This window comes from Poecilia latipinna, unplaced genomic scaffold (assembly GCF_001443285.1).
Source record: "Poecilia latipinna isolate Pla-1442-1.1 unplaced genomic scaffold, P_latipinna-1.0 Scaffold29, whole genome shotgun sequence".
Classification (NCBI taxonomy): Eukaryota; Metazoa; Chordata; class Actinopteri; order Cyprinodontiformes; family Poeciliidae; genus Poecilia; species Poecilia latipinna.
Window position 1 is genome coordinate 575,633 of NW_015112645.1, and position 25,301 is coordinate 600,933.

The 25,301-nt window shown below is 41.5% G+C and overlaps 1 protein-coding gene across 2 annotated transcripts in view; it reads left to right on the plus strand.

Annotated features, from left to right (window-relative positions):
- Window positions 1–880: 880 nt before the first annotated feature.
- The window catches only part of neurl1aa (neuralized E3 ubiquitin protein ligase 1Aa), a 74,388-nt gene continuing 49,967 nt past the window's right edge, over window positions 881–25,301 (plus strand). Inside the window, exon 1 of one of the 2 annotated variants that reach the window (XM_015039730.1) lies at window positions 881–1,149. In XM_015039730.1, coding sequence (XP_014895216.1) covers window positions 1,068–1,149 — 82 coding nt within the window. In that variant the 5' untranslated portion in view covers window positions 881–1,067. Of the gene's footprint in view, window positions 1,150–22,258; window positions 22,609–25,301 lie in introns of those variants that run through there. The other variant, XM_015039736.1, reaches the window with a different exon arrangement.

Here is a 25,301-nt window from a genome sequence, read left to right on the forward strand (position 1 = left end):
AACAAACAGACACTGAACTAAAATGAACACTGTTCTAAGTGATGAAGGTTCATTACTGTCTCAAGTTTGCAGCAAAACCTTTTTATCTCTGAGATGAACCATATGAGTCATATTCCTCCTGACTACCAGTAGTTCATTTTTGTCCTCTGTAGAGGACATTTCTAAAGTTGAATATCTCCCACCCCCTGAATTCTACTGAATTAATTCCTTTTGGTATCTGGAGAGGACATTTAGGGCTTTTCAATGATACCAGATGTGAAGGGGTGGGACTTTTGTTCGTATCTTTTTCTAATACATAAAAATGGTGTTCATCAGTAATAACACATTTTATGGGAAGAGACAAAGTAAGTGCATAAAACCTTTTATTACCTTACAAAGACTGTGAGATTTTAAAAAAATGGTGATTGGACAATATTTTTTTTTCCTCGTAGTCAGGAATAAAACGGGTTATTTCCAAGCAGAGCATTCTGGGAAATGTTGGCCTGAAGCTGGAAGGAAAATAATTTTCCTTACATTTTAGATGGAAAGTGAGTTTTTAACCTGGACTGATTGGTTCCTGTTGTTTCTATGTTGATTTACACTAGATGGCAGCTTCACACAGTTCGTGGATTATGTTTTTAGTGTTTGACTCTTTATTCCAGCAGATCTGTGGAGTAAAGAGTTTCTTCCAGCTGGAGGTGAAGGAGAACACCTGTCCTGTAAAACCCGTCCCATAAACACTAAATCCAGCTCCTCTAACTGAACATAACTGGGTTAATAAACAAAACAGTTTATGAAAAGTGTTTGAGCTGCTTTTATGTGATCATGTTTTAAAACGCAGCCAGCCTCCGCTCCCTGCCGCGGATTACAGAAGCATCAAATCTCTCTGATCAAAGTCAAATCTGCTCCCAGCGCCTCTGCTCACGTTTTATCCGCTCACGCTGCGCACCTGTGCGTCTTTTCCGCTTCCGTGGTTTTAATGAAAACTGAGGCAAGACTGCATGTCTGAGTGTAAAGAGGAGAGTTCATGGTTTTACTTCTGCCATCATCGGTCGGACCGTTAACTGGGAATTCTCTTGCATCGCGCCATGGGGAACAACGTGTCGGGACTGTCGGCGCTGCAGAGATCCCAGCAGCAGGGTTTCCACAGGCTGCGGAACTCCCACAAAGGTCAGTGACTGGAGGCTGAACCGCCGCAAGCTGGAGGCAGTTTGACCAAACATAACCCGTATATTCAAAGCTCAGAGGGGATGTTTGCGGCCGGTTACTCCGTTTTGTTGCCGCTGCTCTGGGATCAGCTCCGGTGGTGCTGAAGAACAGCTCCCGGACCGGACCGGACCGGACCGGGCTGCAGGAGGAGGGCCGGATGCCGGGTCAGGAGGCAGCAGAACTTGGAAACAAGTTACTGCAAACTTAAACAATCTTTTATAAGAATTATAAATGAACAAAGAAGCGGAAGTCTTGAAGAAGTATATTGAAATATTGAATGAAAATGTATATAAAAAAATCAAAACCAACCATTTTGATCTGGAAGCAGCAGTCCTCTGTTCTTTATACAGAGATGTATGTTGAGCTCATGGTGGTTTATGATTCTAACAAACTCAAGCTTGGTTTGGTCAAGTGAACATGAGCCTCTGGACTCAAGTCCAGTCCTGGAAAGCTACCATCCTGCAACTATCAGATGCATCCTGCTCCACCTGAACCAAATGAAAGTCTTGTTACCAGGCCTGTTCAGAGCTGAATGGCTGCTGCTGAGGGAATTCAGCCTTTTGATCCCGGTCTGCTGGAGTAAGGATGCATCTAAAAGTTGCAGCTCTCGAGGACCAGACTTGTGCAGGCCTCCCTCTGGGTTTTAGGCTTGAATCTGACAGCAGTCATAATTTTACACACAGGATCATCATGACGAATGGAGCAGACCGATGGTGCAGGAAAGGGACTTTGGATGAACTCACACCGCGTCACACTGAACCAAACACAAAAGAAAATCACAACATTTTTGCTGTTGTTTGGTGACGATTTATTTTTTTCACATTTGTAAACCCACAGTAGTTCAAACAGATGCTTTTATATAGTTCTAAAAATGTCTTCAATTCAATTAAAGAATGCGTTATTTATCCCAAAGCAAAATTAAATGTTTTCATTACTTATATAACCCAGTGTCTTCAAAGAGTCACTGTGGAAGGTGATGCTGTGGGCAGCAAGGATTTCCAGTAGCAGTCAGTCTAGCAGCAAATCTGAGGAAGTCTCTGACTGAAGATTATTGCTGTATGACATGCTAACATCTTAACATCTGAGCAGCAAAGGATAGTAACATGCACTGGATGAGACCATCAGCTGTTGGCAAGCACTGGTTAGAGTAGTGGATATGATGTCGGAGTAGGGGATGATGTTGGAGTAGGGGACATGATGTTGGAGTAGGGGATGATGTTGGAGTATGGGATGATGTTGGAGTAGGGGACATGATGTTGGAGTAGGGGATGATGTTGGAGTAGGGGACATGATGTTGGAGTAGGGAATGATGTTGGAGTAGGGGATATGGTCCTTTCCATGGTTTCAACTTGTGCTCTGCATCCATGAAGCCTCCTGTTCAGCTCCTCTGGGGTTTGGAGGTCATATTTTAGCTGTTATTGTTGCTTTTTGAATGCTAATCAGCTGCTCCCAGTTGTAAAACCAATACCTTGTTGCTATGGCTACATATCAAATAAATGTTCATATCTAATAGAAAAAGTGAGACTTCTTTAGCTTTTTAAACATGGTGAATGTCCATCCATCCATCTATTGCTTGTTCATGCAGCTTTGTATTGGAGATGGTGCCGGTCTCCAGAGGTCACTGGGTGAAAGGCTGGGTTGTAGTGAATCTGAAATGAGACAAATTAAATCTTTAAAAAATGTTTCCGATAACAGTAATTAATTTGTTTAAAGCTCAACATATTGTTTTGATGTTTATAGAAGTAAAAAGTGTTTTTCTGCTGATGGTGCAGCTTCTTTCATCATTGTTCAAGGAAGACATTTTGAGATAATCTAGCAAGAAAGAAAGTAATTGTTGACAAGAATGTTCTGCCTTTGCTTCACAGGCAGGTGTAAATGCATATTTAACACATGCTGTTTTAAACTGAGACACAGGCCGTTACACGTGTCTGTTGGAAACAAACACATCCCTGTTGATGAGCGGTCACTCCGGCCACAATGCAGATGGTGTTTCTACTGCTTAAGGTAATTGTGAATGCTTGGCAACATGGTCTGAATCCACATGGGGGGAAGTAATGAAGTACAACAGGTGTTTACAACTACAAAGAACATGTTAATGGAAAACGGCTCATCAGAGAGCTTTAATCAAAAGCTGAGCAGCCTGACGTATTATCTGCACACTCACTCTGCTCCCTGCCTTCTCTGATCACATAAGAGGCAGAACAAAAATCCACCTCCACCTTCCCTATCTTAAGCCAGCTGTTGTATTTGTGAAGCAGAGGGTAGCGGGGCCTTGGGAGACATATTAAATGTGAGCTGTCAGTGGAGTGATCAACATAAGTACACGGTTTGCCCTTTTCCATCCTCTCAATGAGCAGGAACACAGAGCAGGAACAGTATGCCAGGCGGAGGGGGGAGGCAAAGAGGAGCACGAGACAAGAGGCATGATTATTCAAGCAGGTTGCCTTGACGACCACCCGTAATGTGTGCAACAGTTCCCATGGTGATGGTTGCCATGATAAAGAGAGCCGTCAGGAGGTCGGAAAGGGGAGCAGGTGATGTCACTGGCAGCAGCGTGGCGAAGAAAAGACCAGGATGTGAATCTGTTTGGGCTGATGGAGAGCTGTGATTGGTTCGATCTGGAGGAGAGTACCCCCCACCTCCAACCTCAACTTCTCCACACACACACAGACACACACTAATACACACATAGACCAACTACATCATGAGTACAAATCATCATCTTTCCTCAAATACACCAAAAAAGACTTTTACCTGTTGTCTGCCCAGATGTTCACTCAGGTTTGGATTCAGGTGTTCACAGATACACTCTGCGTTTACTACTAAATACATTTTGTTTTAATTAGTACCAAATGCTTTTTTGTGTTTGTTGACTCTTTCTGCAGGTGTAGAAGCAGACTATATGGTGTTTGTTGTTCTCTAGTTTTCATTCTCTCCTCTGTCCTTATCTCTCTCTCTTATAACTTTTTGCTCCACCTCTTATTCTTTCTCTTTTCTCTTTCTCCCTACCTTTTCAGTGTAAATTTCCATTACATTTAATATAAATATATTAGGTGTAGCGTTATATCAAAAGCTGTAATGTTCCACTTGTGGAAATAAATTTGCTTTGATTCTTTTTTGATTCTATTATCTGCACTCAGATAATAATTCTGACTGCTCCATTGCCAGATAGAATACCATCCCTCCATCCGTCCATCCCTCCATCCGTCCATCCCTCCGTCCGTCCATCCATCCATCCATCCATCCATCCATCCGTCCGTCCGTCCGTCCGTCCGTCCGTCCGTCCGTCCGTCCGTCCGTCCGTCCATCCCTCCATCCGTCCATCCGTCCATCCCTACATCCGCCCATCCCTCCATCCGTCCATCCGTCCATCCCTTCATCCATCCATCCATCCCTCCATCCGTCCATCCCTCCGTCCGTCCGTCCGTCCATCCATCCATCCATCCATCCGTCCATCCCTCCATCCATCCATCCGTCCATCCCTCCGTCCGTCCGTCCGTCCATCCATCCGTCCGTCCATCCCTCCGTCCGTCCATCCATCCATCCGTCCATCCCTCCATCCGTCCATCCCTCCATCCGTCCGTCCTCTTACACCCTTGTCCCTAGTGGCACTTATCTCCAGCGAACGTTCCGGGCGAGAGGCAGGGTAGACAGAATACTAAAAAAATAATAGTAAACTTTCTTTGATAGTTCTTTGCTATGATTCTGTCAAGTTTATAACTGAATAAATGGAATATTAAAATGCAGTTTCCACAGACTCTAAAGGGGTTCATGTGAACTGAACATGAAGGCTGATCAAACACAACTTCTGAAGGAAAATCATATCAGACCTGATAAAACCCAGTAGGCCAAGTCCAGATGTTTACAGAAGGGAATATTCTTTCAGTGCAATAAATAAAATAAAAAGTTAAGATTAGAGATAGATTTGCAGAAATTAAAAAAAAAACCGTTATGCTTTAATCATTGCACAGCAGAACTTGCCAACAAGGAAATGTAATTTAACATGATGGATAGCTGTGGTCAGTTTGATAAAGATGAGGGCCGGACCCTGAAGGAATACTCCATAAGAGCTGAAAATCTGAACACGGATAAAAAAAATCAAATATATGGAAAAATCAAGTAATGAGCATTTAAATTTTGGCCACATCAGGTTCATTGTGCCTGCTCAGTATCAAGTGAGGCAATGGTCAAACAACATGTGATTCAATCTGATGAGACGTAGAACTGAAGAAAAGTTTAAAGTCATCAATAGTAAATCAAACACAAACAAAATAAATACAATATTTAAATTTAGAGTAAATTTCTGACGTAAAGGGAACAAAAAATGGGTTTGACTTGCATCTTCCTGCTTCTTTAAAGTCTTTCCAATTTTTCTATTACCATCAACAATTATAGGAAGAAATGTTTCCAGAGTCAAAACCATCTCATGCCTCTCAGTAACAACCAGGAACTGAAAGTAGTTCAGCTGCTTTCCACTGAAACGGTTTTATGGCACCAACATCAGGTAGAAGATGTGGATGTGAAAAGTGTTTTATTGTTTTAATGCTTCACTGCATTGTGACACAGCTCAGTTAGACACGAGCCTCAGCTGAACATCGCCACGTTTTCATTAGTGAGGGCTGGCAGTGGATTCCTGTCTCTGATGTTACTACAAGGGCATCTCAAGGGCGAACAGTTCCTTCATACCAGCACAGACTCCTCTGCATAGAAAATACATAAACACGACTCGCCAAACCAAAGATGAAGTTAATTATACAGGCAGACTAAAACGTTGCTGCTAATTTGATAGAAAACAAAACTATTCTTAATATTTAGTTGGACCCATATAGCTTCTTTCATAAAAGAGGTGATTATTGTAATTTTAGCTGCTTCCTCTTGATATCTCAGGATTCCAGAATTGTGTGTCTGCTGAAAATAAACTCGTGTAGCTGCAGCTGTTTGTTTTTCTGTTTTCATTCCTGGTAACTGAAGAGGGTTTTTTAGCTGGGAGGAAAATTATTCTGGACTCATCTTTTCTTTATCTGAGAGAGAAAAATAAGAACATATTGTTCATTCATCCAAAAAGTTGTTTCAGAAATTATAGTATTAAAAACATGAAAACAATGTTACATCGCCCCTTATTTAAAGTGGATTTATGTATTGTTAAATTAACTAAAGGTTTGTCATTGAGAGGATTTTTTAATTATCTTATTGTAATATAAAGCAAACAGAAGTTGGATGCTAGTTTTTGAGAAGAGGAGTGCTGTCTAAATATATAGTGGTGCTAACATGTGTGCATATAAAACAAGAAATCATCATCGTGGGTTTTAAGATAAAAGGTTCATTTGCAGTGGAGAAGGCTTCAGGATGTCTAAGGAGAGGCTGAGATTCTTCTGCTTGTTGAGAGGAGAAGTTCAGAAGACTTCCACAAGTCCACAATGATTTTCTCTGATTAATCCTTATTCTGATTGTTTGGGACGTCTGAAAAAAATTGTTTCGTCTGGAGACTCGAAGAAAGTTAATTATACAGACGGACTAAAACGTTGCTGCTCATTTGACAGAAATGAGCAGCAAATTTCTCCAAACTTTGCCTAAGAAAACTGTTAAGTATTAAGAGCAGCTTCAAAACACATCACAGGAAAACTTCAGGATGTCGGAGTTAAGATTTAAAGATGTAAGGAAGACTCACTGCAGGACTCTATATAAATTTTGTTTCTTAATAAAAATGTTTTCATTTTTTTAATTTGTCTTTTAATGAAATATCGAAGCTGAAGCTATAAAAACTAGACTTCAGGCGTCAAATAAAACCCGTATGATTCCATTGCTTGTTTTAGATCGTACAGCTCTTCACAGTGCAGAAGAAACTGCTACATACACTCTGTTATAAAGCTCATAAATCATTTCTCTGTGCTAGTTTTAACTTTTTTATGTATATTTTCCCAATTCTTGCAGTTTTCTTGTGTCTCCTGCTCCTAATGCTGAATTTATGAGTGTTATCAGGAACGTTTCATCCTCTCAGGTCACATTGAGGACAATATCTAGAATCAGAGAGAGAACACCTGAAATATGCTCATAATCATAATTATGGCCGACATCTAGCCAATTCTGTTCAGAGCTCATTTTGCCATTTAAGTTGATTGGAGCGAAATGTAAAGCCATTGAGACATTTTTGTCCTGAAGAGATTAATACTTGTGTTATATTAATGATCTTCAGAGTTTGTGCGTAGCAGGAAACTTTTAGTCAGAGGAAGTTCAGACGTAGCCTAATGAGAACTAAGCACATGCATTTTTTGGGGATCATTAAATAAAATTAGTCTGTTGGTTTTGAAATTAGGGGACCATAAACCATATTTCAAAGATCTGTTGTTGGAGTGAAGTCATATTTGAAAGAATTTCCTCCATGTTCTTCGGCTCCCTGACCTCCGTTTGCTTTCTGTTATGTAAGTAGAGAGCAGCGGTGAGGCTCGCTGCCTCTGGTGCTCCAGCATCTTTAACACCTGCCCAAATAAGAAGCACAAACACAGCGAGGTGTTGCAGGCACATCGCCACTCCTGTGAGGATTCAGGCTCCTCAGGCGATGCTCTGCAGCGCTCTGCTCAGTCTGCACCAACAGAAATAAAAGCAGACGACTGTCTGTGCTTCATGAGCTCATCAGGTTAGACGATGTGTCATCTTTATATAAACTGACACAAAGGCGAGCAGCTATCACAGAATTGTTATTAATGTGCCGCTAGCAGCTTAAAGGTGTCTTAGTGATGATGATGCATTGTTGTGCTCTTGAAAACAACCTGCTATATTAAAGTTTGTCTGTCTCTGAAGTATTTGATGACATTGATAAAGTGCAGTGTTTTATTCCTGCAGCAGTGAAATGTTGATAAATGTATTTGTTTCTTGTTTTGGGGACAGAATTTGTCTTCTTTCTCTGCCTTGACGGTAACCAGGACAGAATCTGAGCACCTTCTTTGTCTCAGCTATTGCAGCTGTCATGCAAGCTTGTGAATATATTGACTTTCCCTCTATGAAGAAGGGAATATTGCCTGCTGTGCACACAGTGATAGATCTGTGTTTTAATGGTGCTTTGTCGTCAGAACAAGCAGCCTGGTTTGTGTTCTGGAAGAGGAAAAATTAAGTCTGCTGGAATTGTAATCTTGTGGTTTTGTACATACACAGCAAGATCCGTCTTCCAAGGTGAGTCATGCAAATGTCGGGAAATTATGGTACTGCCTCTTTTAATTCTTCAGGTTCAAATGGAGGACACAGCTTTGACTGTGTTTTGATTTTCTGGACTCCTGATGCAGGTTCTACAAGAGGCCTGACTCCAGAGTGAAGGCAAACCGGACCTGTGTCTTCCCTTCTTCCTGTCCGGCTGCTACTGAGTGAAGACCATGTTATTGTTGGTCCGCCTGTTTCTTTAAATGCCCAGTGTACAGATAATACAACATGGACAAAATTACAGGAATTTTGTGTAGAGCATCAGAATGAGTCATGGACACATGAGAACAGATTATTGAGACTCCTCCTGAATAAGCGTGGAAGCTGGTTTTGTTTAATCAGCTGAACCGATTCTTAATGATGTCATGAACCCCCGACAGCAGCAGCCGGCTTTACCTTCCTGCTCCTCACTAGATTACTAGATCAGCAGTTTTCCTTTGCTAGCCTGACAAAAGGAAACTGCTCCCATGACCCACTTCTTCTACTGTCTTTCAGAACACCTACATAGGCGCAATCTGGAGGTGTGTGCCATTCGCCCTTACTGGTGGCCCTGGTAAAACACCTTCATATTGTCATGCATGCTGCAGGTATTTAAGGGTTCTTAATGAAGAGTCTGTTGCATTCTTAATTATGACCCAGAAGAAATGAAATTTAAAGTGGAGGTTTGGTTTGGGTCCTGTGTGATCAGCCAATCAGATCACAAAGATCCTGCAGTGATTCTTGAACCAAGAAGCAAGAATAAAGGCATAGCAATACTAACTTAAGGTTTATTTCCTAGCTGGGTTGGTTACTATGGTAACCAAATCTGGAAAACATCAACCAACCAGTTCTCTTGAAAAATATGATTTTTTTTTCTGAAATGAAGGTTTTAGGGTTAAGATTAAAGTTTTTACCTGGATATAATCTGATAATTAAATCCACAAAAGTTAAGTAACATTATTTTTACATAATTCTGAAAGAACGTCTTAAACCTGGTAAGAGCTGAATTTGCATTAGATTAATGAGCATCACTTACAAGGACTTCATCAGATGAAACGAGGGAATTGTGCGGTTAGCCGGTCAGAGGGAAGCTGTTGTGGTTGGAAAGCAAACCGACACAACAAAGACCCCATCTTTATATAACATGAATTAAGATATTAAAATTAAACAGAAACAGAATGTTGCTTTATTTCTGTTTTGTGTTCGGTGCAGACCACCAAGAAATAAACCTTTTTAGGTTCCTCTGGATCAAAAGGAGCCTGTCAGGCATATTTATAGTTCTGTTTAGAAAAAGGGAAGTTGTTGGAGGAAAAGTAATAAATGTTGGCAGAGCAGCAAGTCGGTCAGCATGAAAGACGACACTTGGTTTCACGGTAACACTGAGAACACCACAACAATGGGCTGATTATTTTATAATTAACAGTAACACTCCCATTTACATTTTGTTGCAAGCAGTTAGATAACTATTAACACTAAATAAGATAATGAGAACAAAATCTGAAGTTCATAAAGGTTTCATCACAAAGGAACTTTTTTTTATTTTTCTGTCCTTTTATATAAGTGGGGAAAAATGAGACTTCTATAAAAAAACCTTTCAAAATTCAGTTCTGTTCAGTATTTATATTTATTTATATTTGTAAAGAAATCATACACCAAATTATTTAGGGTCCATTTTGTTTCATTTTCATTTGATTCAGTCCAGTTCATTATAAAACAAACAAACAAAAAAGTTGTCGGATAGAATTTGATTCAAAAGTAAATTCTCAGAAATGTTCTGTCTAAATCTGCTTCCTGCAGTTAGAAGTAAAACAGAAAATCTTTTCATTTAATCCCAACTCCAGTCTGCTCTCTTTGGATATCAGTAATTTACTAAACTAAAACTGCAGGATTTACAGGCGACTCATGTTGAAGACACACTAGGAGTGTGTATTCATTGTCTCATCTGTCATTTATCATGATAAATTTCTTAACGTGATAAGATTTTAATTTATCATTGTCATGATAAAATCCAATTAATAATGTTAACATTTCCCCCAAACTGTCCTTACTGTCTGGATTGATAGTTTTACTGTTAGGATCTTATTTATTGCGTCTAGTTATTGGTAGTTACTCTGGTTGTATTATGTTTAATTTGGTTTACTGATAGTCTCCTGTGTTCTCTCTCTGCCCCCTCACATCTGCAGTCAGTTAGCTAATCAGCCCAGGTCTTTTGTTTCAGCATTCAACCTCCCAGTACTTAAGTGCCTCTTTTTCAGTCACTCCTTGCTGGTTCCTCCCATCTCTTCTCTGTTATTTTTCTGCTCTATCCTGTAATGAATAGTTCTTATCGTTACTTTTATTGTTAACACAATAATACTACAAGATGTGATAAAACCTTACGTCCAAGTTTAAGACACACAGAAAGCAGAACTACACCATCAGTTGTGAGTAACAACAGAATTTACCACAAGGTTTGACAAGGACTTGTTGACTTGGACTTTACGTTGTGATAAAGTTTGTTGCTGCTGTCTCTCTGTAATAATTAGAGGGGGTGAGGTAACTTCATCTCCTGTTATAAACTCTATGCAAACAGAGGGATGCTGGTTCCTCTTTCACACAAAGATGTCATAAACCACACCGCCACAGCTGCTTGCTCTGACATCATACATGATAAGTGGCAGGATGTTGGAGTAACTCTGTTAGTTCTGATTTGTAGGCGTTATTTTTTTGGACTATTATTCCCTCTGGTTTTGGATTCAATCAAGACGGACGGATTTTGGCTCTAGCTTTTTTAGTTTTGGACAGTTGTTACGATTTCTAACCATAACAACAAAGTGGGCGAGCAGCTGCTTGGCATCTCAAAACCTTCAATAACACCTGAACTATGACCCCAAAATCCACAGGAGTTGAAAAGGAGGCTTCATGGATGCAGAGCAGAGAGAGAAAGAGGAAGTTCAAACTTTCTGTTCTGCCTGTAATGATGGGCAAGGATCATATCCTCCACTCCAGCATCTCTCTGCTCAGCTTCCTAACCAGACAGAGATTTACAGAGGAGCGGCAAAAGCAAATAGGGTGGATTAGCAGAGCTTACCAACAACTGATGGTGTCATCCAGGACATGTTTCTGTGGGAATCTGTGGAATATCATCTCTGCTGCCCAGAAGTTGAGCTGTTAGCATGCCGTGATGGTCATGAGTCTGTCATACAGAAAGTCTTCAGTCAGAAGCCTTCTTACATTTGTCACATGATTGACTGCTACCGGAGATCCTTCCTGCCTACAGCATCATCATCCACAACGACGTTTTGGGGATTCTTGGATTATTTGGTCTATAACGTTTATTTTACCTTTGGGATTAAAATAAATATCTTTCAAGTTCGACTTGAACTGGAGGATCATAAATTCTATTTCAGTTACAAAATTACCAGAAAGGCCATCACAGAAGAGGCTAAATCTGTCATTATGTTCGTGTGTTAATACAGAACTTAGCAATGAATTCCACTATTGTAGTTTTCAAAGTTCAAAGAATACTGTAAGTTAATTTTTTTCTATTTATTTCTAACATGCAGCCTGCAACTCAAACACACAGACATGCTTTGAAACCATTTCCCAATCCCACAGAGGGAGGACTCTCCCTGCACAGCCTGCTGATCTGCAGAGCTGCTGTTCGCCATCCGACTGGATAATCTGAGCATTGTGCTTGGGTCCATGTGAGGAGGGGATTACATATTTATTTGGGTGAGTTTTCATCCCTCCTTCACCATCTGCCACCAGCAGTGGCCTCGGCACAGTCATGTGAGCTTCTTGGGGATGTTGTGGGATGACAGTGGATGTTTAAGGGATTAAATATGAGTAAGAAAGAGAGAAAATCAAAGAAATATAAAAGGAAGACTTCGGTGTTCTTATCTTATGCTTTCCTGACTTATTTTTATTTTTATGTACTGCCTTTTATTTTTCTGTTTTCAGTTTTTCACAAAAGTAAAAGTAAATAAAAAAAAGATGTTTGTTGGCTTGTTTGCATGACATGCAGGGCATATTAATGATATTAAAGAATAGCACGTCATGACAGAGAACCAGGGCCAGACTGCTAAAAATTGTTTTAGCATCTTATTTCATGCCTCTGGGATTCCTTCCAGAAATAATAACTTTGTTGTCTTGAAGCTACTTTGTCGCCAGTCAGGTGATCTGGAATTTGGAAAAGTCATTTTTGTCCATGTTTTAACTTGTTTAAATCTTGAGATGATTCTGCAAAAGTTCCACAAAATCTTCCTTCTTAGTGTTTCCATCTAATCTCTGAAGTGTAGATGTCCTTCTTGCAGCCAAAACCCACAGACCATGATGCTGCCACCACCGTACGTCAGAGTTGGGATGTTGCTGTCAGTCTTGGACGCTTCCTCCTTTTTTCTCCCACTGGAGCAGCAGTCCAGTTTTATCACACCAGTTTTTTATCACACCAGATGATTGATATCAGAAAAATGATTCAAAGCATATTTTCTCCTCCTGGCTGACAGATATTAGAAAACAAGTTGGAATATGCATAGCTGCAGTTTATTCTCAGTTGCCATGTTCATTTTTTGTCTGCAGTTCCTACTTCATCTTTTTTCAGGCATTTCCTGAAAGTCTTCTTGCTTATTAGTGCTACTGTCATCAGCAACTGGACTTCTCTCCAGGAAGTGCTGCAGGAAATCAGCAGCGGAAATGAAAACAAGATAATCGTGTGTCTTCTGATTGTCCTTGAAACGTCCTGATTATTTATAGTGAGGCTGTGGAAACGACTTTGGTTGTTTATTGGAAAAATGACAGAAACTTTTTTCTTCCCAAAGATTAGTTTTCTAGAATTGATTAAGCTGAATTACTGATTTCTTTTGTCTGCAGAGTAATCGTATACTGTAAGTGTGCTACTGCTGCAGGATGGATTTATCGAGTAAATGTTGTTGATACCTTTTACTTCATGCTTGGCCAGTTGAAGGCGTTTCCTTCAAGGAACAGGTTCACTAAGGAACACTTTCATCAGCAGACTGCATTTCACTCCTAGTCAATTTTGTCATTTCATTCAGTTTTTTCAGTTTCAGGAGATTTTGTCCCATTAACATGATTTTTTCTCTGTCACCCTGTGCTTGGTGAGGAGCGGACATTTTGCTCAGCCAGGTTTCATTCTGAACTGCCCATCTTACTTTTTAATAGATGCTGCAGTTTTACTGTTCCTGGCTGAAACCCTTTTTTTGTGTTTTAAATATATTTTCAAGAACTTTCCCAACTGTTGGGTCTCATGTGTCTCTGAAATCCTCCGACCTACAGAGGAGTTCATGGTCGACTTGGTGACTGCAGGGTCCAGATCATCCGCTGCATGCCGCCGTGCCTGAAAGCTGATAAAAGGTGTTTGTGGTGGTATGTTCAATGTGACCAAGCAATCATCTCTACTTTGATTTCATCTGACACAAAGTCTCAAAAATCTTGTACTGATTTCATCCCTCTTCCTACTTGCTCAATTATTTTCTGATATTCCTGTCATGAAAACATCCAACATGCTAACTGAGGCCTGTAGAGTCTCAGATGGAAGTGTTGGGAGATTTTGTCATTCCTCTGAGCAATCATGCTCTTTGAATTTGAAGGCATTATTCTTCATCTGTCAGTTATCTGTCGAATAGTCAGCAGATAACGGGCAGGGTCACTGGGGCAGTAGCTAAAGGAGAGAAACCCAGTTCTCAACCCAGTTCTCCCTCTTTCCAGCTCCCCTGGAGGAATCACAGCCTAGAAACCTCGTCCCTCCGGCGCGTCCTGGATCTTCCTCTGGAGAAGCTTGTGGAGGAAACTATTTTCTGGTTCTTTCAGTCACTATCCAGAGCTTGTAACCACTGATGAAACATATCATGACAAGTAAACTGAGAGTTTCACCTTTCAGTTGAGCTTTCTCTGCACCATGAGAGATCGGTACAGCGCTCGCATCACTGCAGGTCACACCAATCCACCTACTGATTTCCAGCTTCATTTTTCTCTCATTTCTGAACAAAAGGCAGAGTTACTTAAACTCCTCTACTTGGGGATGCGTTCCTGTTTTTCTCTATGCAGTCTAAAAAGGGAAGAGTGAGTATTTCCCACTTAAGTTTATGAACATCATGCTCTTCTTGACTTCAGCTTCAGATTTTGCTCTAACCTTTCTGATCTTCATTGAATCCTGTGACTCTTCTTTTCTTCCAGCCCTGCATAACAAAGAATCAGACATCTTCATGTGTTTTTCCATCTTCATACATGCATCAGAGCTTTGGGAAAAGGGAAAAACATGTCCCCTAAAAAAACACCTCAATCTGCTTATCTCAGTTATTCTCTCAAATGAGAAGATCAACAGATTAGCTGCAGTTAAAACCTTTGGTGGCCTCTCTTGTGTCTAATTAAGACACTCTTGTTTTGGATCACGCATGAAACATGACTTTTCATTGGTGCTGTCTGTACTTTGGGACGGAGCGGTTCAGAACTTTCCTTTAATTTCATTTCAGGGCCTGAAAGAGCTAAACGCAACATAAAAACCCAGGCCAGCACAGATTGCAAGTGTGATGATGAGAGGAATACGAGGTGAGAGCCACAAAAATGGATAAAAGAATGCTCCAGTAATCAGTCTTTGTGTCTGAAGGTATTCTTCTGCCAAACGTGACAGGAGCCAGTGAGAGCTGAGGAGGACTCACCGAACCTGCAGGTTGTGCTTCATAAACCACTTAAGCTGCAGGGCCGCTGACTGATGGCGCCAAAAATTCATGCAAACGCATTCATTTGTTTTCCCACGCAACAGCTGCCCCGGATAAATCTAATGTAACGAACAATAAACACCCATCATGATCGGAATTGCAGTTTAAAAGTCTCAGAGATCTGCTCCGGGAGGAATTACAACCACATGTACTCCCGCCTGGAAGAGAGGCCGGAGCTACAGGAAACAATGACTTTGCTCATAAAATGTTTCTCGGACACATGTTTTTAGTCACTTTGTGGCTGCAGAATGAAACACTGCGCCACGTTGGTACAAACTTCAACATCAAAACTATTTTCATAAAGTTTAGTTCATGTTCTTCATAAAGTTGGCCGTACAGATGGGGATGATGGCATGAACTCCCCCTTCGCAGTGTCGGAGTGAGGTCAGCTAGATGCATGGGAAAACACCAGTCCTGGTCATGAGTAACAAGTTCCCGTCACTCGCTAGCAAAGTCAGCTGTACGGCGAGTTCCAGGCACCTGAAAAACACAATCAGCAGGAAGTCGATGCATCAAAGACTCAACAGACCCCCACTGGCCCCGTTACCTGCTACAGCTCATCTGGGGGACTACAAAAACTCCCAGGACACCCAGTCTGCCTCGTCCCAGTGGGACATTTTCCAAACAGAAGTTCCTCCACTCTGTGCTTGAATACCAGCCTTCAGGCCATCATCCATCCCAAAATCGCCACATTATCTCAGTGGCGTCAGAATATGAGTAGTCTGGGGTCGTTTGGCTCCAGAAGCTGAAAAGAGCTGCAAGGCATCGGGGATTCAGTGACACCAGCAGATGGTTCGGCAATCCAATTCCCAGTTGCTGCAACTGGCACTGATAAAATTAACTTATGCTGAGTTCAGAACAAACCCAGATTGGTTCCAAGAAACACTGGACATCCAGGATCTTTCACAGCACAGAACAGCTGGTCATGGACAGTACTTTGGTTTTACTTTGTGGTAGCTTACAGTGCTTATATCTAAAAATAGACTGAATTGAATTATTTAGTCTCCACACAAATACTAGTAACTGTTTTTCATAGATGATGAAAGTCAAAATCTGATTGACTCAAATATTTACTTTTCAGCAAAATTATTTAGGTTTAGTGTCTGTGATTTTTTTATAAATCAAGTTTTTCCTGTGTCTCCTAATTGGCTGAGCTTTGTGCTCTTTCATCAGAAGACACCAACCGCAACTGGCTTCTTCTAGAAATATAAACAAAATGGAGTGGCGACAGATTTTAGCAGTTGTAGGATTTGCTTTTTGTCTTTGGAGAAATACCACACACCATTTCTCCCTCTAGTGTTAGATTGACCAGTTGGAATGACAAACTTAACTTGACTGCATTGCTTCATGTTAAAACCCTCAACACACGTCCAGATATCTCCTTGTTATTAGTACATATAGAATCTGTGTGCTTCAGGAAAAGCTGTGAATCACATAACATCTCCTCCTCTGTTTAACTGAAAACAGCAGCTCGTTGGTTTCCCTCCACAGTAACTCTGCTGAAAGCCATCACTCCTCACCAACACATTTTGCAACAGGCTGAAACGGTATTTTTGGTTCTTCTGCACCAGAGACAATAAGGCATTTCTTTGCAACAAGCCGGCCCAAGGCCAAGCCGTTCTCTGAGATATTAAAGCAGAGTGACAGATCTAATTATCACCTCCCCACTTCTTCTGCTCCAGCTCTGATGAAGAGTACTACATTACACCAGACGTTCTGTGCCCTCAAACTAACTTTCACCTTTGCTAATAACTAAGAGTGTAGTTATCTGGAAACCTGCTGGGGGCATGTCTCAGAATAGGTGGAAAGAGATTTGCAATAAGGCTGGATTTATGAAAGTGGGAGACCATCATTATTCCAGAGCTTGCTGCAGAGACCATCAGAATGCCCCCTGCCTGCCATGGCTCACCTTTACATTCGACGTTTCTCATTTCTCCTGACATAACGATCCAAAGTTCCTTTTCATCATAATTTAGGACGGTGTCACACAGGTTCTTTCTTTCCCTTTTCTTTTCAATCTCTGTTACTCATATTGCATATGGCTCCAGATGGGGCTCCAGAGGCATCGCTGAATAGAAGGTTTTGTTTGCACACACTTGCCAAACGGTGCTGTCAGACAATACCAACTGCAGGAGACCGACTCCGTCGACCTCTCTGCCACTTGGCATCTGCTGACAGATTCTCTTTCACTCTCGTACAAAACAGCCAGAAAGAGGCAGCAGGCCCCACTCTGTTGGCAGGATGTTGGCTTTTTTTTAAGGATTTGCATACTTGGTGTAAAATTCCCGTCACTGAACTCTGGTCTTTTGTGTCGGTTACTACTTGTGCCAATGCCAGAGTTTTGATCAACTCATTCAAATAAATAGAAGTGAGCTCAAATTATGTGTGTTATAGGAAAACCTGGTGAGGTCAAGTGTTTGATATACATTTCTTGTCTTATCTCATTACCAAAGCATAGCAATGCAAGTATAACTTACACTGGGTAAAAGCACAGAAACCTTAACAAAACCAAATACTGTTGCAGATCATACCAACAGCAACAATTAGAGCAGCATTTCAAAACTAATTAATGTTCCAGCACTGTTGAAGCTGAAATACAGGAAAGGAAAAAAAATATATTATTTACCAGCTGCAACCAGGTAACCCTCAAAAGATTTCCAATAGAGGAGTTAAAAACTTTTAATAGAGTCAAGGAGCAGAGAACTTCAGAAAGACCTAGAAAAAGCAGAAGCAACTCCCAACCCCTTTAAATTAGTAAGAAATGCACTGAACTGCATTTCTTACTAATTTAGAAGAAATTAGTAAGAAATGCAACACTCTATTGCTGAAGAAAAAGCATGTTGAATATTGTCAGTGGAATAGAAAGACAATGTAGTCCAGCCAGATGAGGCCAGATGTCCAGAGAGCTGAAGTCTTTGGTCATTATCACACACACCTTGTTCTGCCAAAGAAAGGTTCTGATCAACATCACAAAATCTTTAGGATGGTTGTTCTACTGGAAGGAGCCTCAAGCGTTTGAAGCCTCTAACTGGATTTCTATGATTTTACACCAATCCACTGTGAGCACCATAACAAAAGTGATTTTACTTCCACTTCACTTCCCATCAGCTGTGTGTGAGTCTGTTAGATAAAATCCTGATAAAACAGTTTGTGGTTGGACCATGATAAAACTAATATTTTTGATTTGCAAAGCACAGTTCAGATACAAGCTTGATTTGACCAAAACTCTTCATACCTGATTGATGTAAAATGATTTAATGCTACATATATATCATGTCTATCCTGTCATGGAGGCAGAACATGAAGTGAAACATTTGTACCTCATCGGAGCCCAGACGGCCTGCAGAGAACCGAGTCCTGCCACGTTTCCTAAGTTATGTAAAGCCATTTTATGTACAGACTCAAAGAGCTGCATCTCAGTCAAACTGCAGAGAGGACTGCAGGCCAAAGAAGGCCTTCTTATTTAACACAGAGTGGTGGCTGCATTATTTAAAATAGGAAGCCAAAGGTACTGTACAAAGGAAGGATGTTCCAGGAATGCATTAACGTCCAGGGCCAATTGTCAAGCAACGAGGGGAAGCGCACTTTTCTTCAGGGCTTCCTCTGCTGTGCATCTGCAAGGCTGCATGACGCAACCGTCTAATGTTTCCCCCGAAACCCGTCTGGCCAGACTCAAGTCTCTGCTTTTATTTACAGACACAGACATCTATATGTGTGGTGATGTCATCGCTGAGGAGAGCTTAGACCTGGTGTTTAGTCAAAGTAAAGGCATAAACTTTACACTCTTTAGCTTTTCTGTTTCTTATTTGAATAGTTGAGGGCCTCCGTTACGTGACTCATCAGAGTTGACAGATGCAGTCATTACTCAGCATTAGGAAGCTGTTTTGCTAAGAATAGACAGTCTTCCTTTGGCTGCTCCATGTTTCCACAGTTGTCAGCCGTTGACACATGAAACCAAAGGTGGTTAGTTCTTCATTGTGCTCTAAGCACTCTGCAGCAACTGTTTTCACCTCAAATCTGCTCACCATGTGTGGCTCAGCAGGCTCTCATTTAGGAAGCTAAACCTTGAGGCTGGTTCTGGTTTCATTCTGATCAACAACCCAGCCGGGCCCGGGTGTTTGTTATGGTTACATAGCGGTAATCATTAAAAATGATGGGAAAATGGGGTCGTGTAAATATTATTACCTGCCAGATTTGGTGTTTAATTCTTTCGACATGAACAGCAACACAGACGCAGACGGTTGATTTAAACTCCTTTATGTTCTCTAGTCTCCTCAAAAGAGAATCAGATCGTTATGCTTCGATTGCACCTCTGAATGGCTTCAAAATTACATTTTCGTGACTACAACTGTACATATTTAAAATATCTTCACAGGAATAAAATGTCCCATTTAATGCAACGTGGTGTGAAAAGTATCAGTCTTGTATTTTTAACTCACCCAGATGTAAGGATCACAAGGTCCTTTCTATTTAATGAGTTTCATTTTCAATGCAATTATTTATTTATTTTACATACATTGGTTGACCCATTTTGTGCATTTCTGGTACGCCCTTAAATCTGACACACATCGATGGAAACAACATCGATGGATGATGAAGCCACTTAATTTCTGCTTCAAAAACGATTTGACTGGACGCTGAAAAAGACACACAATCTTCATATAAATCTTCAGAAAATATTTTATCATTTTATCTATCTAGCCATCAAATGTTTTGGTCTTTGCACATTTATTGAAACATAATTCAGTTACAATTATGCAAAGGACATGGAAATAACGTGCAGGCGCCCAGCGTTCCACTGGATGAAGGCTTAGGGGTTTAAGCTCCTTGACATGAGCCACCTTCTTCTTTAAGGTACCAAAACTAATTGGACAATTGATTCAAAGGCTGTTTCATGGGCAGATGTGGGAAAATTCATGGGTCATGTCAAAATCCACTAAATGGATACAAGTTTGGAGTAGATTTTAGATGTGATGCTTGCAAGTGGAAGATTTTTCAGACAACATGTGGTTGAAAGTGATCTCAGTGCAGGTGAAACAAGCCATTCATAAGCTGAGAAACTACAACATTAGGACTGGCAAAAATCTAGTTTGGTGATTTCTGAGAGAGAACAGAAAGGACTGGTGAACTCAGCAATGCGAAAACAACCTGGACGTCCACAGAACAGCAACAGTGATGGCTGATTGCAGAATCAATTTCATGTGATGAGAAACCCCTGCACAACAGCCGACCGAGTGAAGAACAGGAGGCAGGCAGATCAAGTCTACCACACAGAGAAGACTGCAGGGCCTTCACTGCAAGGAGAAGAAAGGCTAGATTGAATTTCAGTAAAGAAAAATCTAAAAAAACCAAAAAACAAACAGCCCCGTTCTGGAAGAACATTCTTTGGAAAGCAGAAATCAAAACCAACATCTACCAGAGTAAGGCCAACACAAGAGTTCGAAGAGAAAATGTGGAACAGTTCCTGACCCAAGGTCTGCCACATCATCTGTAAAACATGGCAGAGGCAGTGTGATGGCCTGGGCTCACATGGCTGCCAGTGGCACTGGGACATCAGTGTTTATTGGTGATTCAGAAAACAGAAGCAGCTGAATGAATTCTGGGTTATTTAAAGACATACTGCCTGCTGAAACCCAGTTAAATGGAGCCAAATTACTACAGATGACCCAAAACAACCCAGGAGTTTATTAAAGCAAAGAAATGGAATAATCTTGAAGACCGAGTCCATCACCTGATCATAACCTAATTGATGATATATTTAACTTGTTAAAGACTAAACTAAACAGCTTAAGGATGCAGAAAGGCGCACAAACAAACAGTAAAGGCCTGGCAGAGCATCAGACAGAGGAAACTCAGCATCTGATGTTCATGAATTCAAGACACCATGTGTTATTGTCAAGTATTAGATATTAACTTTTTATTTTCAGTTGTTTAACTTGTCCAGTTACTTTTGAGGGATTGTGCTAAAAATGCTTTAGCTCCTCAGATTTTCATTGAATTAGAGCTGAAAGTCCTGCTTGTAAGAGTCTGAGGAGCTTCGGCCAGCAGCAGCGCTGGTGAGTCTGCACTCAGCCAGGTTACACGACGACAGTTCCAGTCAGAGACCCGACTCTTGAAGGGTCAACTGGTCTCTCCGCCAGAAGGCCTGGGATGAATGAGGAAGGATGGGAGGTGAGAGATTGAGTGCTGAGAGGAAGGAAAGTGACCACTCACTCTGTGAGGCAGAGCTTCCATACTTAGCTCCAGGCTTCTGTCTCTTATGTGTATACAGTTCAACTTTATGTTGAAATTATGTTAATTTGATCTTCTAAACAAAGGGCTCATGTTGATCTTTTCTGGAGTATTCACCTTTAGTCATCACATTCAGAGAAATCTAAATTTGGAGAATCTGAGCTGATTCTGGAGTAAATTTCTTCTATGTATGTATTTTCGCACCTCCTCACACATTTGTTTGTCATATTTTTATGAACCGTTTGTTGTTTGTACATAATGACAGAATGTGCTGGTCCATTCATGAGCTGGGAAATATTCTATAAATCTTACGAAACCTTTGTTTTTGTGGCCAGGACTACAACACATTAATTTTGATTAATTACATAGATTACATTAAGTTTTTTAACACAACTAATTAAGGTTCTGGCCAGAATCTTTGTATTTGGCCGTTTCGCCTGTAAATCTGATGCACATGCAACTTCTTTAGACATTTGACGCACATCGTCTGCAAACATTCAGTCTGAATATTCAGTGCTAGCTGGGCTGATCCTGTCTATCGGACTTCAGTAACCCAGAAGTTGAAGAGCTTATGGAGAAACAGAACATTTTGTTTTCCATTTTTAGCACACTTTTTAAAAGCTTCATATTTGGTGAAATCTTCCTTTGTATTTTTTTGTGTTTTTGTTGGGTTTTTATTTTTATGATTTTCAATTTTCTTCAGCTGTCTTAGAAAACAAGTCCTGCTCTGTCGCTGGTTGTTTCATTACTAATTAATTCTCCAAATTAAGATCAGTGTAACTCCTGTATCTAAACACGGATGGTGTCCCTTCGCACAGGAGAAACGAATCTTTAGATTGAATCTAAAGCTTTTCATATGAGCTGGCTTTCTCCCAACGTGACGCCTCCCCCTCATGACCCATAAATATCCCGTCAGCGCGGCAGTGACAGTGTTAAAAGGCTTGGCTCCCAGTCTCCTCCTTCTATGTAAATGTCGGTGTAAGTGAGCGGGACCCGGCGCTCCCTGAATGAGGAGGCGGACGGGGGGAGTTGCCTTCACGGATGTGCGCCCCTCTGCAGCTCGGTACTCGGAGGTGTGCGGTTCTGTGTGTGTGTGTGAGTGAGTGTGTGTCTGTTCCAGCCTTTGTATCTGCTCGGAGGAGAAAACCCACACGATCCTTTGGATGCAACCATGTCACGAGCGCCGTGCCTTGCCTCGAGAGCATCATCTGAATAATACAGGCTGTTATAATCCACGCAGGCGACAAAAGGACATTAAGGAATAAAGCTATGGGTGGGCAGATAACGAGAAATGCCTTGTACGGTAAGAATTAAACCCTAATGTCATTATTATTATGAAATAAATGCAGAATCGATCATGTTTGGGGATAAAATGCTTCATTCATGGCAGCTTGTTGTGCAGGTTGAGTCGGCAGGTACCATGTTGCCACTACAGCCTATTCTTTGGTCACAGTGACGTCACTCCGGTGATCAGAATAAAGGTCTCGAGGCGCACGGCTCTTCCTTTTGTCATCCAGCACGACGTCACCTCTTGTTCCTGCTCGCCCTGTCTGGTGTTGCAGCCGTGAGGTGTTTGCTGGGAGCCGCTGCGCTGGGCTCGGGGCCGGAAGATGGGAAGTTGTGGGGTTTCCCTCTGCTGTAGTTTCCCTCGTTAATAAACAGACGCTCCTTGAACTGCAGCTGCGCTCTGACAGCCGGGCTGCGCTGTCCTGGGAGCTTTCAGCCGGATGGCTTTGCCTTTAGCTCCTCCATATGAGGAGCTCCTAATGGAGATCAATAGTGTAGTGCAGTGATATATGTAGGCCAGCAAACAGCAAAAAGCCCCACAGAAACGCAGGAAATGATGACCTCCCCGCTGACGGCTCTGTTTAGGTTGAGGTGAACCTTCAGGAGGTTAAGCTGTGACCCCGCTCCTGCAGCCTCTCCTGGTCTGGACCACCTGACCGTCTCTAATTAAAGCCTCAGGATGAATCCAATTACTGTAAGCAGGACAGCAGGAAGAGCTGCTCTGCTGCAGGATCAAGGTCGAACACCCCACAAAGTTATCACATGTCCTCTGTAATTATTTATTGGCTAAAGCAAAAAACTATTTGGAAATGCAAGTTTTCTTGTTCCTTTTTTTGTTAAATAAATAAAAAAAAAGTTTTAAACATTACCTTTTCTGAAACTAGGTTCAATTTAACCAAATGAAATTTTGGTTATTCTTGTTGTTATTACAGCTGCACTACAGTGGCCCCGTCTAAACACGGTTCATAGAGGATTTTTCTGTGGAAAACAACTCCAAAATGTCACAGAAAATTTGCCTATTTGGGTTTTAGAAAGAAAATGTTTGGGATGCTCAAGTACATACTCTCAATGAAATTGAAATTAGCGCTTTAGCATTAGCTTCTGCTGAATACTGTGCTCGCATAGTGCTTTAGCGTTAGCAAAACAAATGTTTATGATTAGCAGCTGACCTAGCTCTGAAGCAGCAAAACGACCCTGACCAGCACCATCATGGTTGACTGTAGATTACATTTTGCTCTTCATTTTACAACAGATATAATCTGTTAACTTTTGCATAAATGGTTTTATTTTTGTTTTAAGTCTGCAGGCTGACATTTTTCTTTCTCTGGTAAATCACCTCCATGGATTTGGTTGAAAGCAAACACAGCCTGTTTGTGCCAGTGAGGAGGAGAAGAAGAAGAGTGGATTTAGCTAAATTTAAAATTAAACAGCAACTGTTTCTATGACAACCCACTGGCCATTGATAGAAAGTGTCATATTTCTTCCACAGTTTTTTTTAATATCTTTTGGTTACTGTGAAACAAAATGAAAAGTTGACATCCTTCTTTTAATTTACATCTCAGCATGCAAGAAGAAATTAGCTTTCGTTTACTGGTGAACTTCCTCTTTGGAGGTTCCGTTCCTTCATACAGTGGAAGTGTGAACATCTGAGCGGCGTTTGGATGCTGAGTTGGTCGGTCGGTAATTGCGTAATCGCTGAGTGTGTGGGAGCTCCACTTTTGTGGTCCGATTGACTGAAAGTGGGCCAGCGTCTGAGGCTGACTGCATGAAGCGTCTGTCTGTGTTTGTACTGAATCTGAGGGAACCAGATAGAAATAAGGAGAAATGCTGCTGATGATACGCCTCTGGATGTTTAATTCTAACTCAGAGCTGCTTGTAATTCATTTTCATAATGATTTTTTTGCTGCTGTGGTGTTTCAAAGTGGGGTCAACGCTGCTATGGGCCTGAAAACTCTTGTTCAGCTTCGTGTGTGCATCCAGGGCTTGACCTTTAGACAGGTCACCTCAGTGCAGCAGCCACAAAACGACTGAGGTCAGTGGCTAACAGCATCCTGCCTGCCTTCAGTCACTAAACGCTGCATATAATCACCCCACCCCCCTCCGCTCCTAGCCTGACAGGGAAGCATCATTGTGCTCCACTGTCAGCGGCTCAGATATTATTATTTATTGATGACTGTTGCATAATCCTGCGCGTGAAGAGAGTATAGTAAGTGAGCCAACATTGGTGGGCCGTAGGGGGCGACGTCAGCTGTAGCTCATCAGTGCAGCGTCTCACCTTTCACTACCAGGTCAGCACTGTGTGAATTATTGAGAACGCGTTCATCTAAGGCCCATGGTGGCCATCTTTATTGCCTCACTGTTTTCAGGTTTTAGTGGATTATTTTATGGAAGTATTCCGTGTTTGTTTAAACTGCACAACCATAATTAGCTTGAGATTTAAGCCTAAATTCACTCAAACGTCACACTGCAAGCCTGGGAGATGATTAAATGAAATCAAACCAAAAGTTGTGGTTACTCTCAGTCATACATGACTTAACAAGGGGGAAACCACAGTGGATCCCCGCCAGTCTCTCTATCTCTCTCTCCCTCTCTCTCTCTCTCTCTCTCTCTCTCTCTCTCTCCCTCTCTCTCTCTCTCTCTCCCTCTCTCTCCCCCCTCCCCCCCTCCCCCCCCTCCCCCTCCTCCCCCTCCCCCTCCCCCCCCCCCCCC